Raw genomic sequence first — 25,498 nt, 5'->3', positions numbered from 1 at the left:
ACATATAAGACCAAAAGTGAAGCGTGTTGCAAAGCTGAGGCCAACAGCAAAACAATGAACAGTAATAAAAAGTTTGTTCTGAAAGCTGGTAAAGTACATCCAAATCAGTATTATAATTCATGTATTAAGTTCAGGCCCAGGTTTAGTTTTTTCTATAGTTATTAAATAACACAGTAACAAAGTATTTGCCACTTTCCACTGTTACAAAAGTGAAATCTAAATTTGAAGAAGCCACTTTCATCTGTGGTTTTCACTTTGGACTACTCAGGTTCTCTGCAAATGCTAAACAAGCCTGAAAGAACAAACAGGCAAAGGAAAAAGTGCATTCTCCAAAATCGGGGAACTCTTTTATAGATGTTATAATAAAAAACTTAGGGAGAAGCAGTGGCAGGAAATATTCCACATCATGTTTATGCTCATCAAAAGGACATGTGGTTTTATTAGGATTCTCAATTGATTCATTTTTGTGCGTGTTCATTTGTTTCTGCATTGCGATGCATTCCGAGCTCACCTTGAGGCCCAGTGAACACAGGAACATTTGTGCAGCTCTCTCTCCACAGCTGGTCAGGTAGCAACCTAGCAGAGCCTCGACACAGTCAGCGATGCTCTTGTCTGCGATGCACTGCTCTGTATGCAGGTCGTAGGATATGGACTGCTTACCGAGCTCAGTGCCACAGTTCTCTTCCGATGGATTCCAAAAGCCTACCACAAAGTCATCCTCCTCACCGGCCTTGCTGGGGTCCAGGTAGCACATTGCATCCCACGAGCTGTAGTCAAACTCCTCAGGTGAGGGCCCACTGGGCACCTGCTCTGTGGGGTAATGAGCTGCGGTTGGATGGGAGGGCTTCTTGGGGGTCTTCCAATCATACGGAGATTCCATAGCTGGTGAGGAGCCTGAAGCTGGAGTAAGATTGGGAGGGAAGCCACTCAACGAGATCTTCTTCCCAAATGCTCCAGATCCCAGCAACATGTTGTCAATGAAGCGGATGTGCTCCTTGTAATACTCAAGATCATCCTCCATGTTCACTTCATCTTTTGGCTCATCTTTCAGCATCAACTCGCCATCTTCATCTACATCCTCGCCCTCGTCATCATCCTCATCATATTCGTGTCCAGATCGCCCGTTAGCCAAAAGCTCCTCTTTGGCCTGCATGAGGAAAAAAAAAAAGTCAATATAGTCCAAAAATCAATAGTTCATATTTCTATAGTATAATCACTGAAGTCTCTTCAGCACAAATTACTTTCTCCTGGGAGTAATTAAGTAATGTACTGCATTAGGTTTAACAAAATTGTTCTGTGTCATGTATGTAATACATTACCTTTTTAAAAATAATAACTCCAACACTGATCACACAACAAAGAGAAGAAACGCCTCCAACGCACACAAACATTTGAGCACACAGCTCATTAGCATGAATGTAATCTCATTGATATGCTGTGGAGCCAATGAGTATTGATAAGGAATCAAATCGATAACCAATAACAATAACGTAATCAGGTCTGCTGAAGCAGGTTTCCAGAGGCAAAATTAATCAAAATGCAACTTTAAGTATGTGAGCTGTCATTCATAGCCTACAGTTTAATGTGTGTTTACTGAAGTATGCATATATAGACTACACATTGACATTAACAGACGATATGTCCTAAGCATTATCAAAAAACATAACTAAACTCTTAATAAAAGTCTAATTGTGCACAGCGACTGTGTCTTGCTCCATTTTGTGAGTGTTTCTGTAAAAACACAGAGGAGACTGCTATCTGAACTAAATTAGAAAATGAGCCTGTCTCAGTGTTTTACTGCTTTTTATTGTTAAGCATTAGTTTTATTGCAATTTATTTCTGTTTTACATTTTCCTGCAGTTATTTCTGGGACAGTATATCATTCAACACAAACACAGTATCACAGGCCTGTTTTCAGCACTCTGGATATTTCCTGCATTCAAACAGCATTAGTCCATCTCGTTTGTTATGCCACTTTTAAGCACTGTTGATGCACATAATGTGCCTAATTAAAATCATGTGGGGCACCAGGTTACTTTCAGTTCAGCATAAAGTTGAATTTGTCTTTGGCCTGTTCTCTTAGCAACAGACTTTCATAGATTATTGGTACAATCTGGAGCAAAGGCTATACAGCATTGTGTAATTTCCCACCTCCATATGTGGATGACGAAAAGGGATGCCAGGGATGAAAAGTATATAGAAAGCTAGCACCACACGAACCATGAACAAACTGTCAGGTGAACATCTAATTTTATGGTATGTATCATCATCATCACTTCAAAAATAGATCTCCTTAAAATGTTCAACGACTGGATGTTTGGGCATATGGTTTGATTCACTGAAGGTTATTATCTAAAAGGAAAAGATTTTAGTCTTTTCTGTTTTAGGTTGTTCCTTTTTAGCTCACATCTGACCATTAACTGTGTTTTATTTCAAGCCGTTTTTCCCAAGTGGTGTATAAAAGAGTGTGTCGAAGGATTTTGGTTTTTAACCTTCATTATGAAAAACATTATCTGAGCTCCAGGAGTTCAGATGAGAGTTCAGACCTGTTCGACATGCAAGCACACAATCTCACCACGAGTTGCAAAACACGGAGAAAGTCTGCCCTCTACTGGCCCGTCATCGTCATTACATGAAACAACCTTTGGAAACTCCTCAGCGAACACACCGATCGACTACCACACAACAAAGAGAAAAAAACAGAGCGTATAAAGCTGCAGTAATCCACTGACCTCCTCTGAATTCATTCTGTCGGTGCTGCTCTTGTCCTGGTTGACCACATATCCAGGAGGCAGCCAGTTAACTGGAGGGTCGAAGATGGACACCACCATTCTGCTAGGAAGCCCTTTCTTCTTTCCCAGACGGTACAGGTTACAGTTGCTCACCTGGACATCAGGCAGAGTGTGAGTAACACAATGAAGTCATCTTGTCTTAATGGACACTGTGACATCAGCCAAGCCAGGACACAGTGCAAAGATGAGTTCTTAAACAGGTTTGCAGCTGTTCCCAAATGACACTAATCAACAGACCAAATGCTAATGCATCCAAGTCATTTTGTGTCATTTGCCTTGTTGTAGACAGCGATGAAAGTGTGTACATCTTCAGCCGGGCTGCATTCCATTATATACTGTTACTGTGTACACACATGCACGGCCTGTACCTTACTACTGCCACACGGTTCAGAGAAATAACATGCGTCTCACCTTCTTGCTGCGCATGTAGCTGAGACGTCCTTCGTGAGCATCAGGGTAGGTACAGAACAGGTATGTAGTGATGGCATGCTTCAGGAAAGAGTCACCGAGCATCTCCAGCCGCTCCAGGTTGAAGCCGTCGCTGGCATTAGACAAGGTCAGGGCCTGCAGGATGAGACCGGGGTTGGGCCCCAAGCTCTTGGGTGAGTTTGCTGCGTGGGATCCATGCTGGGGACGAGCACAGACATCAGAAGGTGCTGTGAGAGTGTTGGGACTCGTGGCTGCTCGGCTGCAGACTGAGGTAGCTTTTTTTGTGTGGTCTGAAGTCCTCCCCGATGTACATTCATCACTAGGCTGTGGAGGACTGGAGTTGGGCTTCTTCAAGGTGTGAGGGGGCTGCACAAGAACTGAGGTAGTGCTTTGTACTGATTTGGAGCTCTGCAGCCCAGCAAAGCTGAGCTGGGAGCATTGGCAATTGTCACATTGGGGAAGGTGCTCATTTTGGTTGCCATCGTCACAGCTAGCAAAGAAGGCAGTGCCATTAGTTAGGTTCCTGGTGCAGGGGGCTTCTTCAGAATCTAAAGCTTTGAAGTCCTCCTGCTCAGACATGGAAGAGTGCTCACCACTGGGAAGCATTAGGGAACTGGGATCAGGGCTTATAGTCTCTTGGTGCTTACAGTGACTGGCACCTTCCTCGCTGCAGGACTCAGGGCAGGATATGAAGGTTTTGCTGTCAATAGACCTTTTCCAGCCGAAGTCCAGGTTTGGATATCTGCCACATACAGAGCATCTACATGTTAGCGTGTGCACACACACACAAGTTGTTCACAAACAACAAATCCTAAAAGAGAAGATTTGGTTTTCTTAACTAAGATCAGACATTAACACTAACTCATCAAGTCCCAATGGGACACTTTGGTCTGGCCATTCTTGTGGATGTTACTTTGACATGCAATCAACTCGTTTTACTGTGCAATAGGAAAAAATGTGCAATTTTGAGGACACCAACATTTATATAGTCCTTTCCTAGTCTAATAAGTCAAAAGGCTTTACAATCTAACCAACAGTCACCCATTTTCTACACTTGCACTCCAATGAACAGTTTTAATTGTGTTTGTGTATGAATCTTTTGGAAAGTGTGACGCAGAAATCTGTTATTCTATTGTGTATGTAACAGCAACCTGAAGTCAGGGGGGAGGGTCTGGACTCCCACTCCGGCCTCACTAGCTGTCTGAGCTCTGAGCTCCTCAGCAGTCAACAGGCAGTGTAGGCGGTAAAGAATGCTGGGCAGACACACTGCTTTTCTCCACAGGGAGGCTGGAATAGGGTGGATGGCACACAGTTCTGGGACCAGGATCTGACGACAAACAAAGCACATGAGACTGGGATTATCGGAATAAACAGCAACTCACAACAAGACTTCGTCTCTGGCACTCACTGGTCTAATAATTCCTGAAAGCTAACAGATCACCATCAACCCTGTCCACACACATGATCATGCCATATTAAATAATGCATCTTTGAGAATAGTATTCTTCAGGAGCTTTTTGATACCTTTGAAAAAATGGCGGCGCGGCAGTAGCACGCAGCGGCCACTCCGGAGCCAAAACTGGTGCTGCATTGTTTATTGTTTACGTTTTTGTGTGTAGCGTGCTTATTTTGCACTATGCAGATATATTATATATTTTTTTTTTTTTGCACTAACTTGTCTTGTAGCACCTTGGTTCCTGGAGGAACGTTGTTTCGCCTCACTGTGTATTTTTAAACTGTATATGGTTGAAGTGACAATAAAGTTGAACTTGGAACTTGGAACTTTGATATAATAGGTTATAGAAATCAGTAATAATAATAATCATCATCATCATCATCAATCTATCCTCTTTTCCAGTTCAAATTCACAGTAGGGCTGGAGCCAGAGAGACGAGCGTTTACCCCACAGCCAATTCAGAACCAGTATCTGGACTGTGGGAGGAACCCCGAGCACCCGGACACAGACACAGGGAGAACATGCCCACTCTACACAGAAAGACTCCAGCTGACCAGTGGATGGAAACAGGACCACTGTACTAACCAGCAGTAAAGTGATATCTAGAAACGTTCTTTAAAAACACACAAAAATGAAATATGAGCATGTCCCATGTTCCTTTACACACAAAATTATACTAGGTTTCCTACACTGATGGATATCTCCTCACCCTACAATCTAACAGAGGCAGCGAGTACCTGTTTGTTCTGTAAACTCTCCCACTTGGCCTTCCTCTTCTCTGCACTGCTGAGTGGCAGGGCTTTGCCCTTCTGGTTTAGGTGTCGAGGGGTTAACAGGTTCAGTCTGCGATGGGACAAGAGAGTTGGAAAGCCTGGTCACCATAGTGAACATTTAAATTTATATATATACACGCATAGTATCAAACAAGCACCCCCCCAGGTTTGCCTTTTTCCTCCTGACCTTTATTCCACACTTCTGTGGATTACATATTGACAGTTCTCATAAAAGCTAGCATGTAAGCATATTCACACTTGGAAATTGCATTAATCTGTTTATTGCCTTTCATGAAATAACCAGTACAGACTCCACTCTTGGCTATAACATTATTATTCAGGAAGGGAGGTACTTCCTAAAAATAAAAATTGCTCCAATTCCTAACAACACAATATTTATGCAAAGCCAAGTGGAATCGCATATCTGCTTCTGTGCTTTTCTGTGTTTTCTCACATGCCTGAGAAAACTGTCCTTGTCCACATAATTATGAACCTGGCTCCAGATTTGGTGCCACTGACCTGGAGGAGGTGTGGTCTACATCCAGGAGCGGCTGGTTAAGGTTTGACAAGTCCAGGTTGTACTTTGTTTTGTAGTACTCAGCGAAAGTCTCATACTCTGGCGAAGGAAACTTGCTGAGTGGTGTCAGGTCTGCGTACACATCAGCGACATAGAAGCGATGAGGCTGGTCGAAGTTGCGATACCTGGAAAGTAGCAGCGAGGCGATTATCACGTCGTTTGGCTCAGCGTATACTTCATACAGCTGACACGTTCACACAAAATCAATCCAGTACAGACACGTGCCGCTCCACTACCTTGGAATGATGACAGCATCCTGGTAGTCCTCCAGCTTAAAGGTGAAGGGGTTCTGCTTTGTGTACTGAGTAGTAGGAATGCCAGTGCGGGCCTCAGACTTCTCAATGTCTTCCATAAACTTAAAATCCATATCTAGTGTGTTGGAGTCTCCAACTGAAGAAGCCAAAGGAGAGAAGGAAAGATGGTTAACGAACATTTTAACACAGGTGGAAATGAATTTACAAACTGAACTGAGCACTCACCAACATTCAGAGGTAGAACACAGTAAGCAGAGTCAGCCATTGTGGGCATGAACTCCAGTGCAGGTTTCTCCAGGCGGAGAATATGGGAGAAAATGTACTGGTGGAGACGAGTGATGAGGTCGAGCTGGGCAGTGGTGAGCGTGAAGCCAGACTTCTGCAACTCGATGGAGATGGTCACCTCACCAGAGCGAGTGTACACCGGGAAATGGGGAATCTGGATCAAAGCAAAGCTGCTCGTTTTCACATGTATAACACGTCTACAGAATAAATGCTGAAGAATATTGTGAAGCACTGAGGTACTCAAATGTGCCGAAGCAACGTACTCGAGGTATGGGTTTGGCAGTCAGTATGCCGAAGCACCTGGTGGTGTCCTCTGGCGGGTAGAGCTTTCTTCTACGGAAATTGAGCTCATCAGGGAGGGGAGTGGTGAGCACCATCCCAATCACATACAGGTAGTAGCTCTGCTCCGGTACTGCATAACAGTCACACAGACACTCCGGTATCTGGAGATGGCAGAAACGGGACACACGATTTTTGCACAGTACTGTATGCTCATTGAGTCAGCCCTCATGTTTCTCTATCCGGGTTTGCCTTTACTGCACTGGCAGTGCGTTTGGGATGAAAACTCATTCAACATTCAACTGTACTTTTCTTGCATTCGTAATTCCTTCAATCATAATTCCAACCACACTGGATGAAGTGCACCGTTCAGATACCGTTCACCTGCTGATTATTTTTTCTAGGCCTGCTACTTGTGTTGACCTCCACTTGTCCAGTTTCCTTCCTTTTTTAAAGGTCACCATGTCATATTTTGGCAAGTTTACAGTTTGCTAAACTAAAGCAAATAGTGTGCTTTAGCAACAGGCTGCTAGTAAAGCATTTAAAGATACAATGTAAAAATGAGTCTTTGCTAATGTAAAAGTCAGTGTTAAATGGCTTAACTTGGCTCTGAAAATGTCAGGCACTGAAACTGGACTGATAAGTACGAAAGCAGCCAGCATCTAAGGTGTTTCACAGTTTTTCTTTAAAGAAGTCTGGAGTACTACTGCTAAAGCCTACTTTAGAGGAAGCAGAATACAAAGAAATGAGGGGAGCACAGTGCTGTATATGCCAACACATTTACTTACTGGTGCGATATAGCAAGGTTCTGCCAATCCAGAGAGTCAGTGATGAGTTTGGATACAGCCAGTTGACCCCCCCCCCCCCCCAATCCCCCCATATCACCTCAGATTTTTGCAGCTGAATTACTTCAAAAACAGTCTGTAAACTGGTTCAGCCGTGCCCTCCCTGCATCAAATGCCTGCCTGTAATGAGCATGACGTACAGCTTTGGGGTAGCACTGCCTTCTCTTCGTAGAACCAGGCCGGCCTGGGACACTGGTCTCCTCCTCATCGTGAAGATCAAGCTCCTCCTCGTATTTTACCGTCTCCTTTCCCACGGGCATCAGGTGATCATCCAGTTCACCTTAGAAGGAAGAGGCAAAAGATGAAGCAATGAAGACAAAAATAAGATTAGTCTGCAAGATTGTTATTGTGGTTTTACCTATTTTGTGGAGTTTCTCACAGCATACTAGTGCAACTGCCTTCTCTGCCACTCTTGCACAATTCATCACTGGACCCTGTAGGTGCAAGTCAAAATATCAATCATCCTTTAGAAATATAAAAGGAGCACGTCAAAATGTTTACACTGGCAATTTTGAAAACTATAACAGCCTTCCTTACCTTGACAGGAACTCGCAGAGGGGAGTTTATAGGCAAGTAGAGAGTGGACTGGAAACATCCATCCCCCATCTCCACGGTTTTACATTTTGGTGCTAGGTGTGTGAATGGGTCGCTGGGCAGCCGAGCACAATACCTGAACACCAGGGCAGAAAGACCTTTTCAAATATTTATGGCAATATTTTGATAGATACAGAGCTCTGCTGGTTCTTTCTCACATCTCAAAGTGCTTTACTGTTTTTTGCCACTTGTACCCAGGAATCATGAATGAAACACACACACCTCGAGGAAACTCACACTGGCACAGAGACAACATTCAAACACTTCATCTCTTTATTACAAACTTAGTGCTGATGCGATGGCGATTGGACTGTGTGTCTGACACTTTCACTGGATTGGGAACCCTGTACTGTCTTCAGCTATACTGACATGTAAAATGATGAGTGAGAGAAAAAGAAGCAGCAGTATCATGTATATGTTGGCTCCATGCAAGCAGAAACCGTGGGCAGCAGTTCACATGGATTTAAAGTGACAAACAAAAAGAGGCTGTTTGGAGCAACCGGCAGTCTCGATCAATAACAAAGTATTTGAGCTGGAAAGAAAAACATTCTGAAAATCAGAAACCACACCTGTTAATGTGACCGATGGCCGTGTTGATGGTGACTCGAGGACCTCCATCCTCAGACCGCAGGACATAGGGTGGTAGAATGTTGTCATCATCCATCACCTGTTCCACTTCAAACTCACTCACCTCCACTGACTTGGAGCACTTATTCCTTAAGATCTGTTTGAGAGAAAATTAGGTCATTTGGCCCCTAAGCCAACAGACTAAGCATCTCAGTCTTGTCAGATAAAGAGAAAACATTACTTTTTCTATGGCCTTGTAGGTACTGAGATCTTCTTCAAAGGCTTTGGTCCTCCCAGTGTCAGCCAGCATGATGTAGTTGGAGACAGGTGCCCGAGCTCGGCCTTTGGACTGGACGTAGGACCTGTACTCTGTAGGCAAGTCAAACCGCACCACCAAGTTACACTTTGGAATATCTACGCCTTCCTCGACGATGCTGGTGGCAATCAGAAGGTTAGTTTCATGAGCCCGGAATTTGCGAAGAACCTGTCAGAGAAGGAAAAGGGGTCCTGAGTTCAGGAAGTGATAACAACAAAACAACCAAGAATTTAGCACGGTATCCACACATCTCTCCATCGTTCATTTTCAAAATCCAAGTTTTCTTTTATATTCAGCACAATTTCTTCCTGTAGTTATCTTATCAGATTCAGTGGCAGCGTCTGAACCCGGTGACCAGGTGCACAACATTTGCGAAAAGCACCTGACCGAGAAAAGTCTAGAAAGAGAAAGTGTTGTTGCCATGGTGCTCACTGTGCACACAACCACAAGTGCTAGCTCACAGGATTAGAGAAAACCATTAAATAACTCCAAACACATTTTTAAGACCTGTTCCAAGGTCCTCACAGGTCAGTGGGGTCAGAATGACTCTTTAGAAATAGTTACACTTGACTTTTCACAGAGTGCCACACCACTCAGAAGCTAATATGGAGAGAGTGTGATGGCTGACATCCCCAAGTTATCTCTCACTTACCTCCTCTTGCTTCCTGAACTCCACCTCCATTTGTTTGTTGCGTGCCTGGTTCTTGCCAATGCTGTGGCCAGTGATGAAGTTGCTACTTATATAAGCAAGCTCTGGGTCCTGCTTCCCTGCCTCCTTGATAAGACTGGAGAACAGAAAGAGTGTCAGTGATAACTCACCAAGGACAAAAACATGCAGCCAGTCAAACAACAGACGCCATCTTTCCAAACTTTTATGATTTATCACCAACTACCTGCTGCACTGACGATTTAGAGGGCGCGTTCATTCTCACCACATGCCTCTATCACTCAGCCACCAAAGTAAGAACAGAAAGGGTATTTTGGTACCTTAAGATGTAAACTCAATGGCTCTAAACACCGGGGATTTTTTTAAAATCCCAAAGCTACGATCATTAAGCTAGCCAGTGTATCTTATTTTGCCTCACTGTTACTGCTTTAAAAATACTTCTTTTTTTTTTTTAAACACCTCGAAAAATTGTAAAAACGCAGACGAATTTTATATGATATCATCCATTTATGTCCACTAATTACAGACTATGACAGGCAGATTAACCACGAGTCAGTGCTCTCTCCTGCTGGTATTACTCCAGTTTCCTTCTGATGTCTGCAGCACTGACTGACTGACACACACGAAATAACACCAGTCTCTAAGCTGAAGCAATTATTCCTTGAAGTCCTTACCGATTGAGGACAACAGCTGTATAACGCCTCTCCACAAAGATGATTCCACACAGGATATTTGTGAATGGAGAGGGAAAGTTAGCTTCAGGCCTCTCTTTGGCTTCCACCTCTTCATCCTCATCTTCATCCTCAGAGTCGCTCCAGGACACATAGTTGTCCTGGTTGCGGTTGTTGTACCACTCCACACTTTCAAACTGCTGCCGCTCAAACGGCTTGTATTCGTGCAGGATCTCAAGCAGCCGTAGGACCTTTGGCGTGACAAACTTGAGGTCCAGGCAGGCGGGGGAGAAATGCTCCTCACAGAGAGCGTGCACTTTGCGCAGAATAGTGTCCGTGAAGAGTAGAAATTTGCGGCTGAGTTCCTCCTGCTCGTGTTTGATGTACTTCTGTAGCTCGCGCACCATGATGCCTGCTGCCTTATCTGCACACCAGGGCCCCAGCACCTGCAGTACGGCCCGGCAGTCATTGAGGACCTGGACGGGAAGGGCACAGTATAAACAACAAGTTCACAGAGTAGGCTGTTCTACAGCTCACCTTTCTACTTGTAATTTTAGAATCTTTTCTGGGGACATTTTTCCATCATCATGGCTGGATAGCCACCAGTAAAAATCTCCCAAATAAGCATGGCAAATTACAAAATCTTCTCAGGTATACCCAGTATACCACATTATGACTGTTTCAGCAACCTCCCTTATATTGATAATAAAATTATTATTCCTTATCCAGGGATGATGACCATTATTCTCTCACTGATGAATTCAAAAATACTGGCAGTTGTACCCTTCAGCCTTCTAGTATGGTATCAATTTTGGCATGGTGACGACAATACCACAACATTTTATGGCTGAGAGGTAAAAAGTGCGGCGAAGAATCCACTAATGGTGCTGAAATCATAATAGCTGCTGACTGCATCGGCCCGATGAGTAGTTACATTTCTCGGGAGGCGCACGTCCACTTATGTCTTAGATTTAGTGCTGAAGCATAATTCAGGCATTACATCGATGGTTAACGCTCAGGGATCAGAAAATGCATAAAGCAACAGCCTGATGAGTCCAACACATGGGTGTACAGTAAGGTTGGGCATGGACGTATATATCGACTATCACCGACAGGCTGAGGCTTTCACCCATCGTTTTTACAAGAGCAATTTATTTATTTATTTATTTGCCCATGAGTAAGTTTTCTAATAATGTTGGTTGAAGCTAAGAGAAGCAGTCAACGAAAAAAATAATGACACTATTTTAACAGCATCCTCTTCTAGCTGCAAACAAATGCAGCAATTCATTTACTCAAACTCATAACAGTAAAAAAGAAAGGCAGTAGCCTACGTTCAGAAAAAAATTAAAAACATTTTATTTAAATTAAGAAAAAACCCACAATGGTGAGGAGGGAAACAAAGAGAAACTGCCTTCTTTTTTCCACTATAACCGTGTTTACAGGCCGTTCCAGTGTTTGTCTGACTTACACACTCGACCAAACAACAAATACAAAATTAAACCAAAAGTAAGTTAAAAATAAATTTTAAAAAAGTTAAAAATAAAAAAAAAAAATAAAAAACGCCAACGTAATGTACAGTCTTCTGTGCAAGTTGGCGCATCTCAATTAAATAAATAAATGAATATTCCAAAAACTATATTAATCCTGAAAGAAAGAAGAAAAGAAGGTAAAATATTCCCTCCAAACAAAACAAATTCTGAATGCGCAAATCAGTCTGTGTACGATTACATTGGTCACCCATCAAAAACTGACCTGCGTGACTATCGCCGGTTATTGGACTGATGGTTGTTGGTTGGAAAATTTTGACATATCGCCCAACCTTCGTGTACAAATATACAAAACCTGCAAAAACGATGCTGGTCTTTTCTGCGGTTAGTGAGAGGCACAGAAACCACCTCCAGAGTATGATGAAGTAAATAACCGTAGGATAAATAAAACTGAGATGAAGAAACACTAAATTTTAAAAGGCAGAAAACCTTTGGAACTCTGACCTGTTTGGAGATGAATGTGGGATCACGGTCCTCCTTGACCACAGATATGTTGCAGTCATTCAGGAAGTGAAGAGCTTCATTGAGTTCAGCCTGCAAACGGGAGGAGAGGCCACTCTTGTCCACGTAGGAACCGCAGTCCAACACCACTTCTCTTGGCTGAGAGGCGTATCTAAAACAAGACCCTGTATTGTGAGCATTTCACTGCCACCATTACTGGTTTTCAGTCTAGTTTCACATGTGTCACATACAATGGTGTGAAAAAGTGTTTGCCCTCTTCCTGATTTCCTATATTTTGGTACGTTTGTCACATTTAAATGTTTCACATCATCAAACAATTTTAAATATTAAAACAAACACAAGTAAACACAAAATTTAGTTTCTAAATTAAGCTGTTTACCATTAAAGGAGAAAAAAAATCCAAACTTACATGGCCCTGTGTGAAAAACTGAATGCCCCCTAAACCTAATAACTGGTTGGGCCACCGTTAGGAGCAACAAATGCAATCAAGCATTTGCCATTGGAGGAATTTTGACCCACTCATGTTTGCAGAATTGTTGTAATTTAGCCATATTGGAGGGTTTTTGAGCATGAACCACTTTTTTAAGGCAATGCGTCCCAAACGGATTCATGTCAAGACTTTGACCTGGCCACTCCAAAGTCTACATTTTGTTCTTCTTAAGCCATTCGGAGGTGGACTTGCTGGAGTGCTTTGGATCATTGTCCTGCTGCAGAACCCAAGTGCTTGAGGTCACAAACAGATGATTGGACATTCTCCTTCAAGGTGTTTTGGTAGACAGCAGGTTCCACTTACCAAGTCTTCCAGGTCGTGAGGCAGCAAAACACCCGTTCCTATTTAGCGCTTTTCTACTCTGAGCACACGTGTACATTCACACCAGCAGTTTTTTCTGTGCTGTTCCTAACTGCTTTCTGTCTAAGTGGTTTTTAAGCAGCTCACTGAGCATTTGTCAACAAGCAATCTGTATGAACCATTTCAGTCTGCTTTTAGACCAAATCACTCCACAGAAACAGCTTTAGTCAAAGTGGTCAATGATCTGCTCGTAAATGCAGACAATGATCGCACTTCAGTTTTATTACTGCTGGATCCAAGTGCTGCGTTTGACACTGTGGATCACTGCATTTTATTGGATAGGCTTGAACATTTTATTGGAATTACAGGAAATGTTTTATCATGGCTGAGATCTTACCTGCTTGGGAGGTCTCAGACTGTTAGTTTCAAAAATGATCTCTCTGAGACCTGTGCAGTGAGGCATGGGGTCCCTCAGGGGTCCGTACTTGGACCATTGCTGTTTTCTATGTACCTGCTGCCTCTTGGTGTTCTTTTACATTCTTTTAATGTAACCTTTCATTGTTACGCTGATGACCTGCAGCTTTATGTTCCTTTAACCATTGGAAATTGTGCTGAAGTCTCTAAACTAGAATGCTGTTTATCTGCAATTAAGGGCTGGTTATTGGATAATTTCTTGCTCCTAAATACTGATAAGACAGAGTTGATGGTCATTGGGCCACACAAATTTCAGCACTTGTCCCAAAATTTCATCTTGAAAATTGATGACAGTGTCATAAATTGCAGGAACAAGGTAAAAACTTGGGCGTGTGGTTCGACATGGTGCTCTCCTTCGAATCTCATGTAAAAGAGATAACAAAGACCGCCTTTTATCATTTGAGGAACATTGCCAGAATCAGACAAGTTTTGTCAAGCGACACTGCGGAGGTTCTTGTCCATGCATTTGTGTCTTCCCGCATTGATTATTGCAATGCTCTTCTTTCTGGCCTACCAAAGAAAAGTTTTAGAGGTCTACAGATGGTGCAAAATGCAGCTGCTCGCATTTTAACAAGAACTGGAAATTTGAGTACATTACCCCGGTTCTGAGATCTCTGCATTGGCTACCTTGTCAGGTTCGAGCAGATTTTAAGGTCCTGCTGCTCACCTACAAGGCTTTAAACGGATTGGCACCTTCATACCTCTCCGACCTTTTAGACCTTTATGTTCCATCTCGTGCTCTACGATCTCAGGACTCTGGCCTTCTAAAAGTTCCTAGAGCCAGAAAAAAGACAATTGGAGAGCTTTTTCTTTTCGTGCCCCGTTTCTGTGGAACAACCTCCCTCAAGATATTCAGCAGGCATGCTCTGTGGAGGTTTTTAAAACTAAGTTGAAGACACATTTGTTCACCTTATCCTACATGTCTTAATTATATGGCTTTTAGTTTTTAAATTTTTATTGTTTTTAACTTGTATTGTGTCTCTTACCTGTATTGCTATGTATCACTTTTATTTCATTTATCCCTTTAGTTGTACAGCACTTTATTTGAAAGCGCTTTATAAATAAAGTTATTACTATTATTACTATTATTATTATTAACAACAACATTCACACGCATTCCGATGCATCCATCGGAGGGCAAACATGGGGTTAGTATCTTGCCCAAGGATATTTGGCATGCAGACTGAAATCGAACCACCTACCACCCGGATAGTAGGTGACCTGCTCTACCACCTGAGCTACAGCCACCCCACAAAGCTACAGGGGTTCAGATATTGACTCAGGTGGTGACTCCAGGGTGTCTGGAGTCATGAACACCGACCTTAACTGAGCCAAATGAGGCCTGCAGTCCTTTGGTTGTTGCTGTGGGGTCTTTTGTGACCTCTTGGATGAGTCTTTGCTGCATTCTTGTAATTTTAGTCAGTTCACCACTGTTCCATGTTTTCATTACTTGTGATGGGGTCCCACAGCTTTAGAAATGGCTTTTACAACCTTTTCCAGACAGAGATCTCAATTACTTTGTTTCTCATTTGTTCTGATGAAATATTGGATCACGGCATGATGTCTGGCTTTTGAGGATCTTTTAGTCTACTCCACTTTGTCAGGCAGGTCTAATTTAAGTGATTTGTTGATTGAGAACAGGTGTGGCAGTAATTAGGCCTGACTGTGGCTAGAGAAATTGAACTCTGCTTTCCAAAGATGTGATACACCACAGTTAATTTACATTATAATGAAGGAGTGGGGGTTTGAATTTTTCCCCCCTTAATAAACATCTTCATTTAGAAACTGCATTTTGTGTTTACTTGTGTTATCTTTGTGTCTACTATTTAAATATCGGGAAGGGCGCAAACACTTTCTCACACTATTATAAATAGGGATGGGAATTGATAAGAAATTAGCGATTCCAAATCCATTGTCGATATCGCTTATCGATTAGATTCCTTATCGATTCCCATTGGCTTCACAGAGTCAGCATCATCTCTACGCAGCATATCAATGACAATATATTCATGCAAATTAATTACATGCTGTGTGGTCAAATTTTCCATCTTTGTTGTGATCAGTGTTGGAGTCATTATTGAAAAAGTAAAAAAGGTATTACACAGAACACTTAAAAGTAATGCAGTACATTACTTAATTACACCCTAATGAGTACATATGTGATTTTTCTCTTAGTATTTCAGTTTAGACACAAAACAAAGATGAAAACCAGCACAAAGACACTTCAAAGTGATGGTCACAGTGATTCTACTGTGGAAACACGAACTGGTAGAAACGGAGGCTGCAGCCTGACTGCTCATTAGTTTGTTACCTGTTGAAGTTCAGCAGCAGCTGGCTTCACCAAAATAAAAATAAAAATAAAAGTAACATCTATATTCAGGTTATAGACCACTCCACTATTTTCCTCCTCTCACATGTGAACTGAAATCAGCTGATTGTAGTGAGAGCTCAAGAACCGATAGGCACTAACAATTCCAAGCAACTGGACAACTGGGAACCAGTTCTTGTAGAGAACCCGATTCCCATCCCTAATTAGAACCCTAACCCTATTTTTTGTTTTAAAAACAAAACACAAACAAACAAACAACAAAAAACAGACACACAGTAGCAGCAGTAGGGGTGGGTTTTTATAATCGATTCATCGATTAAAATAGATTCTGTCTTGGATAATGTGAAAATCGATTCATTAAAATCCTGAATCGATTTTTTAATATAAATTTATTTTGCCCGAAACGGCAGAATCTCAGGTGAAACCTCACAAATTTTCAACAACCACCAAACAGCTAAAACAGTAAATGAGAGCAGGAACACGACTTCTGCACAAAGACGTAAACACAAAGCGCGGACCCGCGGATCAGAATCAGTGAGATGTCGCCTTTCTCACCCGACGGCACGGACACGGACACGGTCGGGGCTGAAAGCCGACAGCTCGCTGATTCTGATGTTTCGGCGGGTCCGCGCTTTGTTTTCACGCCCTTTTACGCTGATTCTAAAGCTGTAAGTTTTATCTCTCTCCAAACAATATTGACTGAACCAGCAGCAAAAGAAGATCCAAACTATGCTTCACATAAACATCGTCATGAATTCCTTCTTACTTTTGCTGTTTTGCTTCCACCACGATAAAAATCACACTTCATGCACAGCCCTCTCTCTGTACTTCAAGAACAGTTTCCCGTCTAAAAATCTGTTTTCTGCATTATTCGCTTGCTTGTTACGCACAAGTCTACTGTTGTTTACAGGCTGTCGGCCGCTGCTTTTTTTCCCCTTTTACTTACTTCCGAAAAGAAAACCTAATTTCTGCCGTTCAATACTGAACAAATGTAAACTTTTTAAAATTATGCAACATGCAATACGCTTAGCTGTGTCTCTAATAAAACCGCTGTAATGTCAGAGGTAACGTTCATATGTTGATTAATGGTTTTCTTTCGTTTTTGATGTACTGCAGAATATTTTTATAAAATCCAGGCCAGGAAAATCACCTTCATGTTTTTCTGTGTTTTATCTTCAGCTACTTTGACACAAAGACATCTGCTGTGATGCTCACACCTTTGATAAAGTCTTGCGTGTGTCAGCTTCCTTTTAATAGATACAAAAATATGTAAATGTACTGATCTGAATTATAATATTTCTGACTCAAAATTTCCCAGATTCAAATCGAATTGAATCGGTATCGAATCGATTCTAGAAATCAGTGACAAAACCCAGTCCTACACAGCAGTATAAACCTGCAAGTGGCTAGTCGAAGCAAATTTTTGCTGAACCTCATGCTCACCCCAGCGCCTGCTATGTGAGCGCCTTAAGCCGAGGAAAGTGTCAAATGCACGCAGTTATAAGGCTTACCTGTCCAGGACCACAAGATCAGTAGCAGTCTCAGCATTGCTCTTAAGGATTCTTTCCAGATTCTGAATCTTCTGCTCCAGTTCTGATGGGTCACACTTTCCATTCAGAATGGAAGCCGTGAGACCAAGGATACGAGGAGTGCAGGAGCAGCCCTCAAACAGCTGCACACACAGAGGACAACCAGGTCACCCACAATGATTTTGCATGATTCTCTGCCACTATTACAATAAACGTAATCCCATTTCCTTAAAGACTACAATCTCACCTTCATTATCTGACAGTAAGGGTGGTCTGTGATGGCCAGGTGGCAGTCATCAAACACCACCAAGTTGATTTTCGACAATGGTAAGATTTTATTCCTCAGAACATGAAGGAATATGTGGCAAGTCATGACCAGCACCTTACAGAAAGTGACAAGGACAATGGAATAGATTATTACCAACAGTGAGTACAGGATATCTAACTATCAGATATACATCTCTATTTTTCTCTCTCTCCTGCTCTCCTTCCTTGGATGTGTATTTGGTGCCATGTATGTAATGTAAATTGTCCACAGCCAAATCTGAACAGTCACCAAACAAAACAAAAACATCTGCAATCACCCTCGCACTCACGATCTAATGACACAATTATCACCCTGTCCCAAGCAGACCCCAGTGAAATCACAGACAAAGTACACTGGAGGATTTAGAGTCCCCCTGAAGCATGAAGGGAAACAGAGTGCTGGGCTTACCATGCCCAATAAGTCAGTGTTTAAAGGTATGAAAAAAGAAATGCAAGTACAGATATTATTTTTATTATGACAAAGTAATGGTGTTTCTGAGAAAAACACTGGCATCAGACAATATTTGCTTAACTGGATGCTGTTGGCTTATTATGTGAATGTGATGACATTCAGGAACAACAATGATCAAAGTTTAACTTCCATCTGTGTTTAAATGGGACCCAGTTTCATATTGTGTACATTCAAAGTGAGTACACTGAAAGAAGCTAAAACAATTAGTTTGTATAAATATGTTAAAAGGGTGAAAAAAAGATGAACAATCTGACATATTATTGTATCCAACCAGTATTGCCCTTCATACAGTTTGTTTTACTCTCCAAGTCTGTGTGTAAAGGAAGACAAACTTGTAAGAGCATCCCAGCATGCAACTAGCATCAGCTTAAGCACACCTGATTTTCTATTATCTGTCGACTCCACCGTTGGTCAGTCCATGCTAAGGTCTCCTCCAGATCTGTATACTCTCCCACACTGAGGTCAGAGTGAGTCCTGACTGCAGCTGCTTGCTGAACTACAGAAGCAGCTGTGGAGCACAGAGCAGAGATACAGAATGACACACAGACAAAAATCAAGCACAATGTCACACCAGCTGAATCCGAATAAACAACAAGTTCACAGACATTTCTGGCACAGGTACCTGTGTTCACTAGAAAAACAGTCCTCTTTGCATTTTCTTGGTAAGGTCCACGTATTTGGTGGGAGAGCTCTTTTGTTAGAAGTACTGCAATGAAGGTCTTCCCTGAGCCAGTATTCAAGCAGACGATGGTATTGCGTTCAAGAGCTGCTTCAAGAAGTTCAACCTGTGGAGGCAGTTTCACATTTAGAGACAGCAAGCCCATAGCAGAACTAGGGACACAGTGACAAAGCACAGTGCTTTTTAAAACTACTGGGGATCACTGATCACTAAGGCTGGGTAGTTCATCAAAAATGATTCAAAACCAACATCCAGAACACTCTGATTAGTGTGATCTAGCACTATTTATAACTTAAATTCTGTTAATACTTCTACCACTAAAATATACTAAGGTGTGTGATGGAATAATTGAATGTTCACATGTCATAGTCCTGAACCTTTTTTTCCTCTGCTTTTTGAGCCATAAGCAATCAGCAAGTATTACTCAGGAAAAGGACTCCAGCATTATGAGTTAGACTGATAACCAGTACGTGGAACTGGTATACATATGTGGACACCCCCCACCGCCCCCCAAAAGAAAACAAAAAAAACACCTTGGTATAAAAACAGGGTGAAAGACGTCTACTACAAAAGTAGTAGATGTCTTTTAAAATTAGAGTACTGGATTACTTATGACAATTACAGGTCAATATACACATCTCAAAATCCTGAGGAATGACTACACAAGCAAACTACGATATTGTACGCTTTCTTTATCATTAATGTCCCTATATAAGTGTGTTACTTTTTTGTTTTTTTTATTGTTTTAGGGTTGTTTTTTTTAAATAAGCCATCAAACTGCAAAGACTTACAGATAAAAAAAAAAGTCTATATGGCAAAATATGGCACATTCAAATGACAATTCTGAGTCCTCACTTTCCCTTGTTAATTACAAAACAAAGGTGTTAGTTTCATTGCTTTCCATTGACAGGTTTGTGCAATTAAGTGGCCGTTCGGTAACTTGTCCTAGTCCTGTGGCTGTACCTCTGCTAAGGTCACTGAATGCCTGCTTTGCCGCTTATGCTACTTGTTCAGTTTTTTTGCTACTGGTAGAAAGATGTATGATACTTGGAGCACACTTTCATAGGATTGTGCTTTGTACAACATCAGTGATGTCTGCCTCCATATCTTCAGAAGAGCTGAGCTTTGCTCCTGACAGCAAATGTGGTCGTTTGCCTTCCATGCTCATCCTGTGCTCCGGACATTGCTCAGAAGACCACAGAGTAAAGACTAAAGATAGAGTTGACTGCACTAGAGCCATAGGAGCCCTTCTTTTTTTTTTAATTATTTCGTCTAATCAGTTAAAACAAACATAATAATAAGACACACAGGAAATCAGCAGTAATAAATGATCACTCAAATGCTCATGAATTGTAGCCTTCTTGCCTGATATTTTCTAGGTGTATAAATGTTATCATGAATAGCCTCCTGCTGCCATGGAAGACCAAAGAAAGGCCCCATGGGTGAGGTGGCAGGAGTAACAAGCTGTAGGCCAGCCATGCTTCAAACTGGTGGAGGTGAGGGGGCTAAGGCTCCTCCAGTCGTCCACTTTATCTCATTTCGTCATCCTCTTCTTTTCAACAGTTCACTGGCAGTGGACATGAAAAGATTTTGTTAGGGTGCTGCAAATGACAGACATAACATTAGGGTGTTTTAAGGTATAAACAAGTTAAATTTAAGACTTAAGAATGGCTAAGTATATGTTGGAAAATGCAAAAATAAATAAATACTTACTGATAACAGAGACACATGGGCTAGGCAGACAAATGTTAATCTGGGCTTCATGATAAAATATATCTTCAGCTCCTAATGCTTCCCCACATTTGGCTCAAAACAGACCTGAGAAATCAGAACATTGTTATGATCATGTATTTCAAACATAGCTCAGTCAATAAGATTCAAGTAATCTATAAATGAGAATCATTTATTCTGATCCATCAATCAACTACTTTTCAACACATCTTAAACCTGAAATCGTCACCAGACCACCTGACGCTTGCCTGAAGGCTGTTCAGCCCTGGCAGCTATAACCATTCCCAGCAGTCAGATTGGTGCAGCAAGCATTTCTTGCTGTAAATGAAGCAGTTCACATTTGCTTGCAATTTAAAAGATTACAACCTGACACAACAGGCCTGAAGTGAGGTCTTTCACATACACAAATCTAGTAAGTGTTTGAAATTAAAGCAGACCACACTGGTAACGCAAATACTGGAAGCCTTAACATTTCATATACAAGATGTCAACATGCAGGTAGAAAAGAAAAAAAAAAGGGTAAGTAAGTAAGTAAGTAAGTAAGTAAGTAAGAAAGTAAGAAAGTAAGAAAGAAAGAAAGAAAGAAAGAAAGAAAGAAAAGCTCAAATTCTGTAGCATTTATAAACCAAGTGTGGACCTCTGTGTGGCTTATCATGGGACAAAGTCCACCTCAAAAATGGCCACACAGATGTAAACACACAGGTGCATGGTGCTAACTGTTTGGATCACAAAATTGAGGAAGCTAATGTGTTAACCTGCTTACATCTACACAAAAATGAAAAATTTATAATAAAAATGTAAACAATATATCACTGGGTACCTGGAAACCGTATTGACTTTTTTTTACGTTCTGAAACCGACTGCAACTTGTGATGACTAAATGGTTGCCCAGAGTTTGAGTGTGGCACACTCACAACCACTCCTGATCGCAAGGCGATTGCACAGGTTGCCTGATAAGAGGCATTTTTTCTAAAGTAGACTGACAGCAGTCACTCGCAGAGAGAGATTGTTGAAGCAAATAATTGCTAAGTTATCAAAGGGGACAGACTGCCAACATGTTGTCATCAGTCTGAATGAGTCTTTGTCAATGACCAACGCCAGTGTCACAAATGATTTAGCAGACTGACTTTATCTTGTGGGAAGTTTTAGCAGCAGTTTAGGCGTGCTTGACAATCTCATTTTGCAGCCAAAAAACAGAATATAGTAAAAAATATAATTTGCCGTTGAAAAGGTGGTGGTAAATCACAAAACATCTTTTTCTTCTGATTATCCACTTCAGGGTTGCGGTGGACTGAAGCCTATCCCAGCTGCCTTAGGGCAAGAGGTGGCTGAACATGTCACCAATCACAGCTATGGGCAATTTAGAATCACCAGTTAACCCAACCCCACTAACTGCAAGTCTTTGGATGGTGGGAGGAGAGCCAACGCAGACTCTGCACAGTAAGGCCAGATGGTGAATTTGAACCAGGACTCTTGTTGTGAGCCACAGTGCTAACCGCCATGCTGTCCCAGTTTCATCATTAGTTGATCAAATTGAAGTCCACCTCTCAGGTTCTATATTACGTTAAATTGTTACATTAAATCCAAGGCCGAACTCTGGCATTTCTCCACTTGTCAGCAAGTGGCAAAGAGCACAATGTGTGTTGGATGGCTAGTTAGCAGCTAAATGTCACATTTCCACCGAACACCTTCAGACAACCAGTCGAGCTGATGCACACGAACTCGACATTAAATTAGTTTGAGTAAACATTTGAATACTGGTGATTTAAAAACATGTACTAGAAGAAAACGAGAACTTTAAAGTCCCTGGCCTGAGAACTGCTATAAAAGTACAACGATAGCTACTGCTAAGTGTGCCATATTACAAAAAATAACTTATTTACGTAATGCTGCCTTACACTATGATGTAAAGAACCAAACGTCTCTAAGAACCCGTTAGCATTGTACAAAGCGTTGCCGATTGAGCAAAGACTTGTACAATTGCAATGAAAACCTTTTCACAGCGGCCAAAACAGTAAGTGAACGTAGCATGCCTAGCACACGATAAATGAAAGACTGGGCCTGTGTATTGCGGCGGTAAATGGCCTGGCTGTGTGTTTTTCCTCGCATTGTCTCTGAGCTACAGGCGAATCTGACCCATGGCTTCACTTGAAATTTACAGCGTTAAATGTAGTGCAACATCTGTACGGTTACTGCGGCCACCATGCACCATCATCATGTCAGCCAGCTAGCTAACAGCTAGCGAGGCCAAACACCACAGCAGTATTTTACAAAGAAGAAACAAGCAACTCGACTATAAACTCACCACTGGATGCTTTTCTGATTATCACCTCGATTAGCTTAAACTCATTCGTTGAATATTTTAAGTGCCATTTACTCTCGTCCCGATTTGGTAGCTACTCGTCCACGGGGGACCACTTCCTTTTACCTGGGCCTCTGCTACGACAAAACATTCACGTAAGCTACGCAACCGCTAGTCAAAGAGTGGCGCACCAGTCTACTAACACGAACCAGAATAGCAGTCCCCGTACCGAGCACGAAGTGTGGAGGTCCCCCTCCGACCATCTCAGACAGGAAACCACTAACGGATTTAACTAGACCAAAGCAACACTGAACACCTGTGACACTGAACCTGACGCTGCCCAGTTTACAGGTTATTAATATTTCATTCTGCTGTTGGATTAATCGTTACTACTATTTAGACTATAAATAAATTGTTCTCCCACTAGGAGCTCAGTCTGAGTGGAGTTTTTTTTCTCCTCCTCTTACCTCATGTAGTGTATTTTCGTTGTTTTTTTCCTATCAGCCTACCTTCTGACATGTCTGCCCAATGTGATGTTTGTGTAAAGTTGGTCAGACGGTTCCTTTGTGAGTGCGCATGCGCCATTAGCGTGCTGCCTGCTGTAACCCCTAATTTCCCACCGCGGTAAAGTGAGCCGTCATTTGTGAGCCGCGGTCAAGCCAGCCGCCTCCTATCCGCCGCATAAATTTCCTTGCGCTTTTACACCAGTCTTTACGGTAGCGCCTTTTCGCTTTATGTGCCGATTGAAAGCCTATACCCACATGCGCGCGCACAAATTACAATGTGACGGCCCGATACAGTCAATACAATTATGGAAATGTCAGAAATTCATTAAAAATCATCCTGAGTAGTTGATGTCCAACTTTCAACACATCCCCCCTCTGGGACACCTACTGTACCTGTGTGCCAGGTTTCAGCCAGATTTACTGTAGAATTCCTCAGAAATTAAAGGGTACTTGTATCCAATGCAGTCGGCCAATACAGTAGAATTATGTCAATTTTCAAAAATTCATTAAAAATCATCCTGGGTAGTTGATGTCCAACTTTCAACACATCTCCCCTCTGGGACACCTACTGTACCTGTGTGCCAAGTTTCATCCAAATTTACTGAATTCCTCAGAAATTAATGGAAACATTTATTCAATCTAATACAGCCAATACACTACAATTGTGTCAATTTTCAAAAATTCATTAAAAATCATCCTGAGTAGTTGATGTCCAACTTTCAACACATCCCCCCTCTGGGACACCTACTGTACCTGTGTGCCAATTTTCATCCAGATTTACTGTAGAATTCCTCAGAAATTAAAGGGTACTTGTATCCAATGCAGTCGGCCAATACAGTAGAATTATGTCAATTTTCAAAAATTCATTAAAAATCATCCTGAGTAGTTGATGTACAACTTTCAACACATCCCCCCTCTGGGACACCTACTGTACCTGTGTGCCAATTTTCATCCAGATTTACTGTAGAATTCCTCAGAAATTAAAGGGTACTTGTATCCAATGCAGTCGGCCAATACAGTAGAATTATGTCAATTTTCAAAAATTCATTAAAAATCATCCTGAGTAGTTGATGTACAACTTTCAACACATCTCCCCTCTGGGACACCTACTGTACCTGTGTGCCAAGTTTCATCCAAATTTACTGTAGAATTCCTCAGAAATTAAAGGAAACTTATATTCAATTCAATACAGTCAATACAATAGAATTATGTCAATTTTCAGAAATTCATTAAAAATCATCCTGAGTAGTTGATGTCCAACTTTCAACACATCCCCCCTCTGGGACACCTACTGTACCTGTGTGCCAGGTTTCAGCCAGATTTACTGTAGAATTCCTCAGAAATTAAAGGGTACTTGTATCCAATGCAGTCGGCCAATACAGTAGAATTATGTCAATTTTCAAAAATTCATTAAAAATCATCCTGGGTAGTTGATGTACAACTTTCAACACATCCCCCCTCTGGGACACCTACTGTACCTGTGTGCCAATTTTCATCCAGATTTACTGTAGAATTCCTCAGAAATTAAAGGGTACTTTATTCAATTCAATACAGTCAATACAATAGAATTATGTCAATTTTCAAAAATTCATTAAAAATCATCCTGAGTAGTTGATGTACAACTTTCAACACATCCCCCCTCTGGGACACCTACTGTACCTGTGTGCCAAGTTTCAGCCAGATTTACTGTAGAATTCCTCAGAAATTAAAGGGTACTTGTATCCAATGCAGTCGGCCAATACAGTAGAATTATGTCAATTTTCAAAAATTCATTAAAAATCATCCTGAGTAGTTGATGTACAACTTTCAACACATCCTCCCTCTGGGACACCTACTGTACCTGTGTGCCAAGTTTCATCCAAATTT

General features: G+C 41.7%; 1 protein-coding gene across 4 annotated transcripts in view; it reads right to left on the bottom strand.

The window, feature by feature from the left end:
- LOC146551456 (endoribonuclease Dicer-like) overlaps positions 1-25,498 on the bottom strand; it is a 48,528-nt gene that overhangs the window by 9,218 nt on the left and 13,812 nt on the right. Inside the window, exons 1-25 of one of the 4 annotated variants that reach the window (XM_085256492.1) lie at positions 23,356-23,471; positions 23,130-23,263; positions 20,807-20,911; positions 20,459-20,660; positions 19,037-19,199; positions 18,792-18,922; positions 17,884-18,018; positions 17,619-17,779; positions 12,497-12,665; positions 10,509-10,981; positions 9,820-9,952; positions 9,093-9,335; positions 8,854-9,008; positions 8,228-8,360; positions 8,049-8,124; positions 7,831-7,970; positions 6,830-7,009; positions 6,507-6,720; positions 6,264-6,417; positions 5,970-6,152; positions 5,415-5,520; positions 4,373-4,548; positions 3,204-3,963; positions 2,733-2,885; positions 512-1,147 (exon numbers count right to left, since the gene is read on the bottom strand). In XM_085256492.1, the coding sequence (XP_085112618.1) occupies positions 512-1,147; positions 2,733-2,885; positions 3,204-3,963; positions 4,373-4,548; positions 5,415-5,520; positions 5,970-6,152; positions 6,264-6,417; positions 6,507-6,720; positions 6,830-7,009; positions 7,831-7,970; positions 8,049-8,124; positions 8,228-8,360; positions 8,854-9,008; positions 9,093-9,335; positions 9,820-9,952; positions 10,509-10,981; positions 12,497-12,665; positions 17,619-17,779; positions 17,884-18,018; positions 18,792-18,922; positions 19,037-19,199; positions 20,459-20,572 (4,788 nt within the window). In that variant the 5' untranslated portion in view covers positions 20,573-20,660; positions 20,807-20,911; positions 23,130-23,263; positions 23,356-23,471. Of the gene's footprint in view, positions 1-511; positions 1,148-2,732; positions 2,886-3,203; positions 3,964-4,372; positions 4,549-5,414; positions 5,521-5,969; positions 6,153-6,263; positions 6,418-6,506; positions 6,721-6,829; positions 7,010-7,830; positions 7,971-8,048; positions 8,125-8,227; positions 8,361-8,853; positions 9,009-9,092; positions 9,336-9,819; positions 9,953-10,508; positions 10,982-12,496; positions 12,666-17,618; positions 17,780-17,883; positions 18,019-18,791; positions 18,923-19,036; positions 19,200-20,458; positions 20,661-20,806; positions 20,912-23,129; positions 23,264-23,335; positions 23,472-23,635; positions 23,685-25,498 lie in introns of those variants that run through there. The other 3 variants (XM_085256491.1, XM_085256493.1, XM_085256494.1) reach the window with 3 other exon arrangements.

Source organism: Mchenga conophoros, linkage group LG19 (assembly GCF_057382185.1).
Source record: "Mchenga conophoros isolate Kocher_MC1m ecotype Shallow Benthic linkage group LG19, M_conophoros_male_GT1.1, whole genome shotgun sequence".
Taxonomy (NCBI): domain Eukaryota; kingdom Metazoa; phylum Chordata; class Actinopteri; order Cichliformes; family Cichlidae; genus Mchenga; species Mchenga conophoros.
This window is presented reverse-complemented; position numbering and strand designations above follow the sequence as displayed.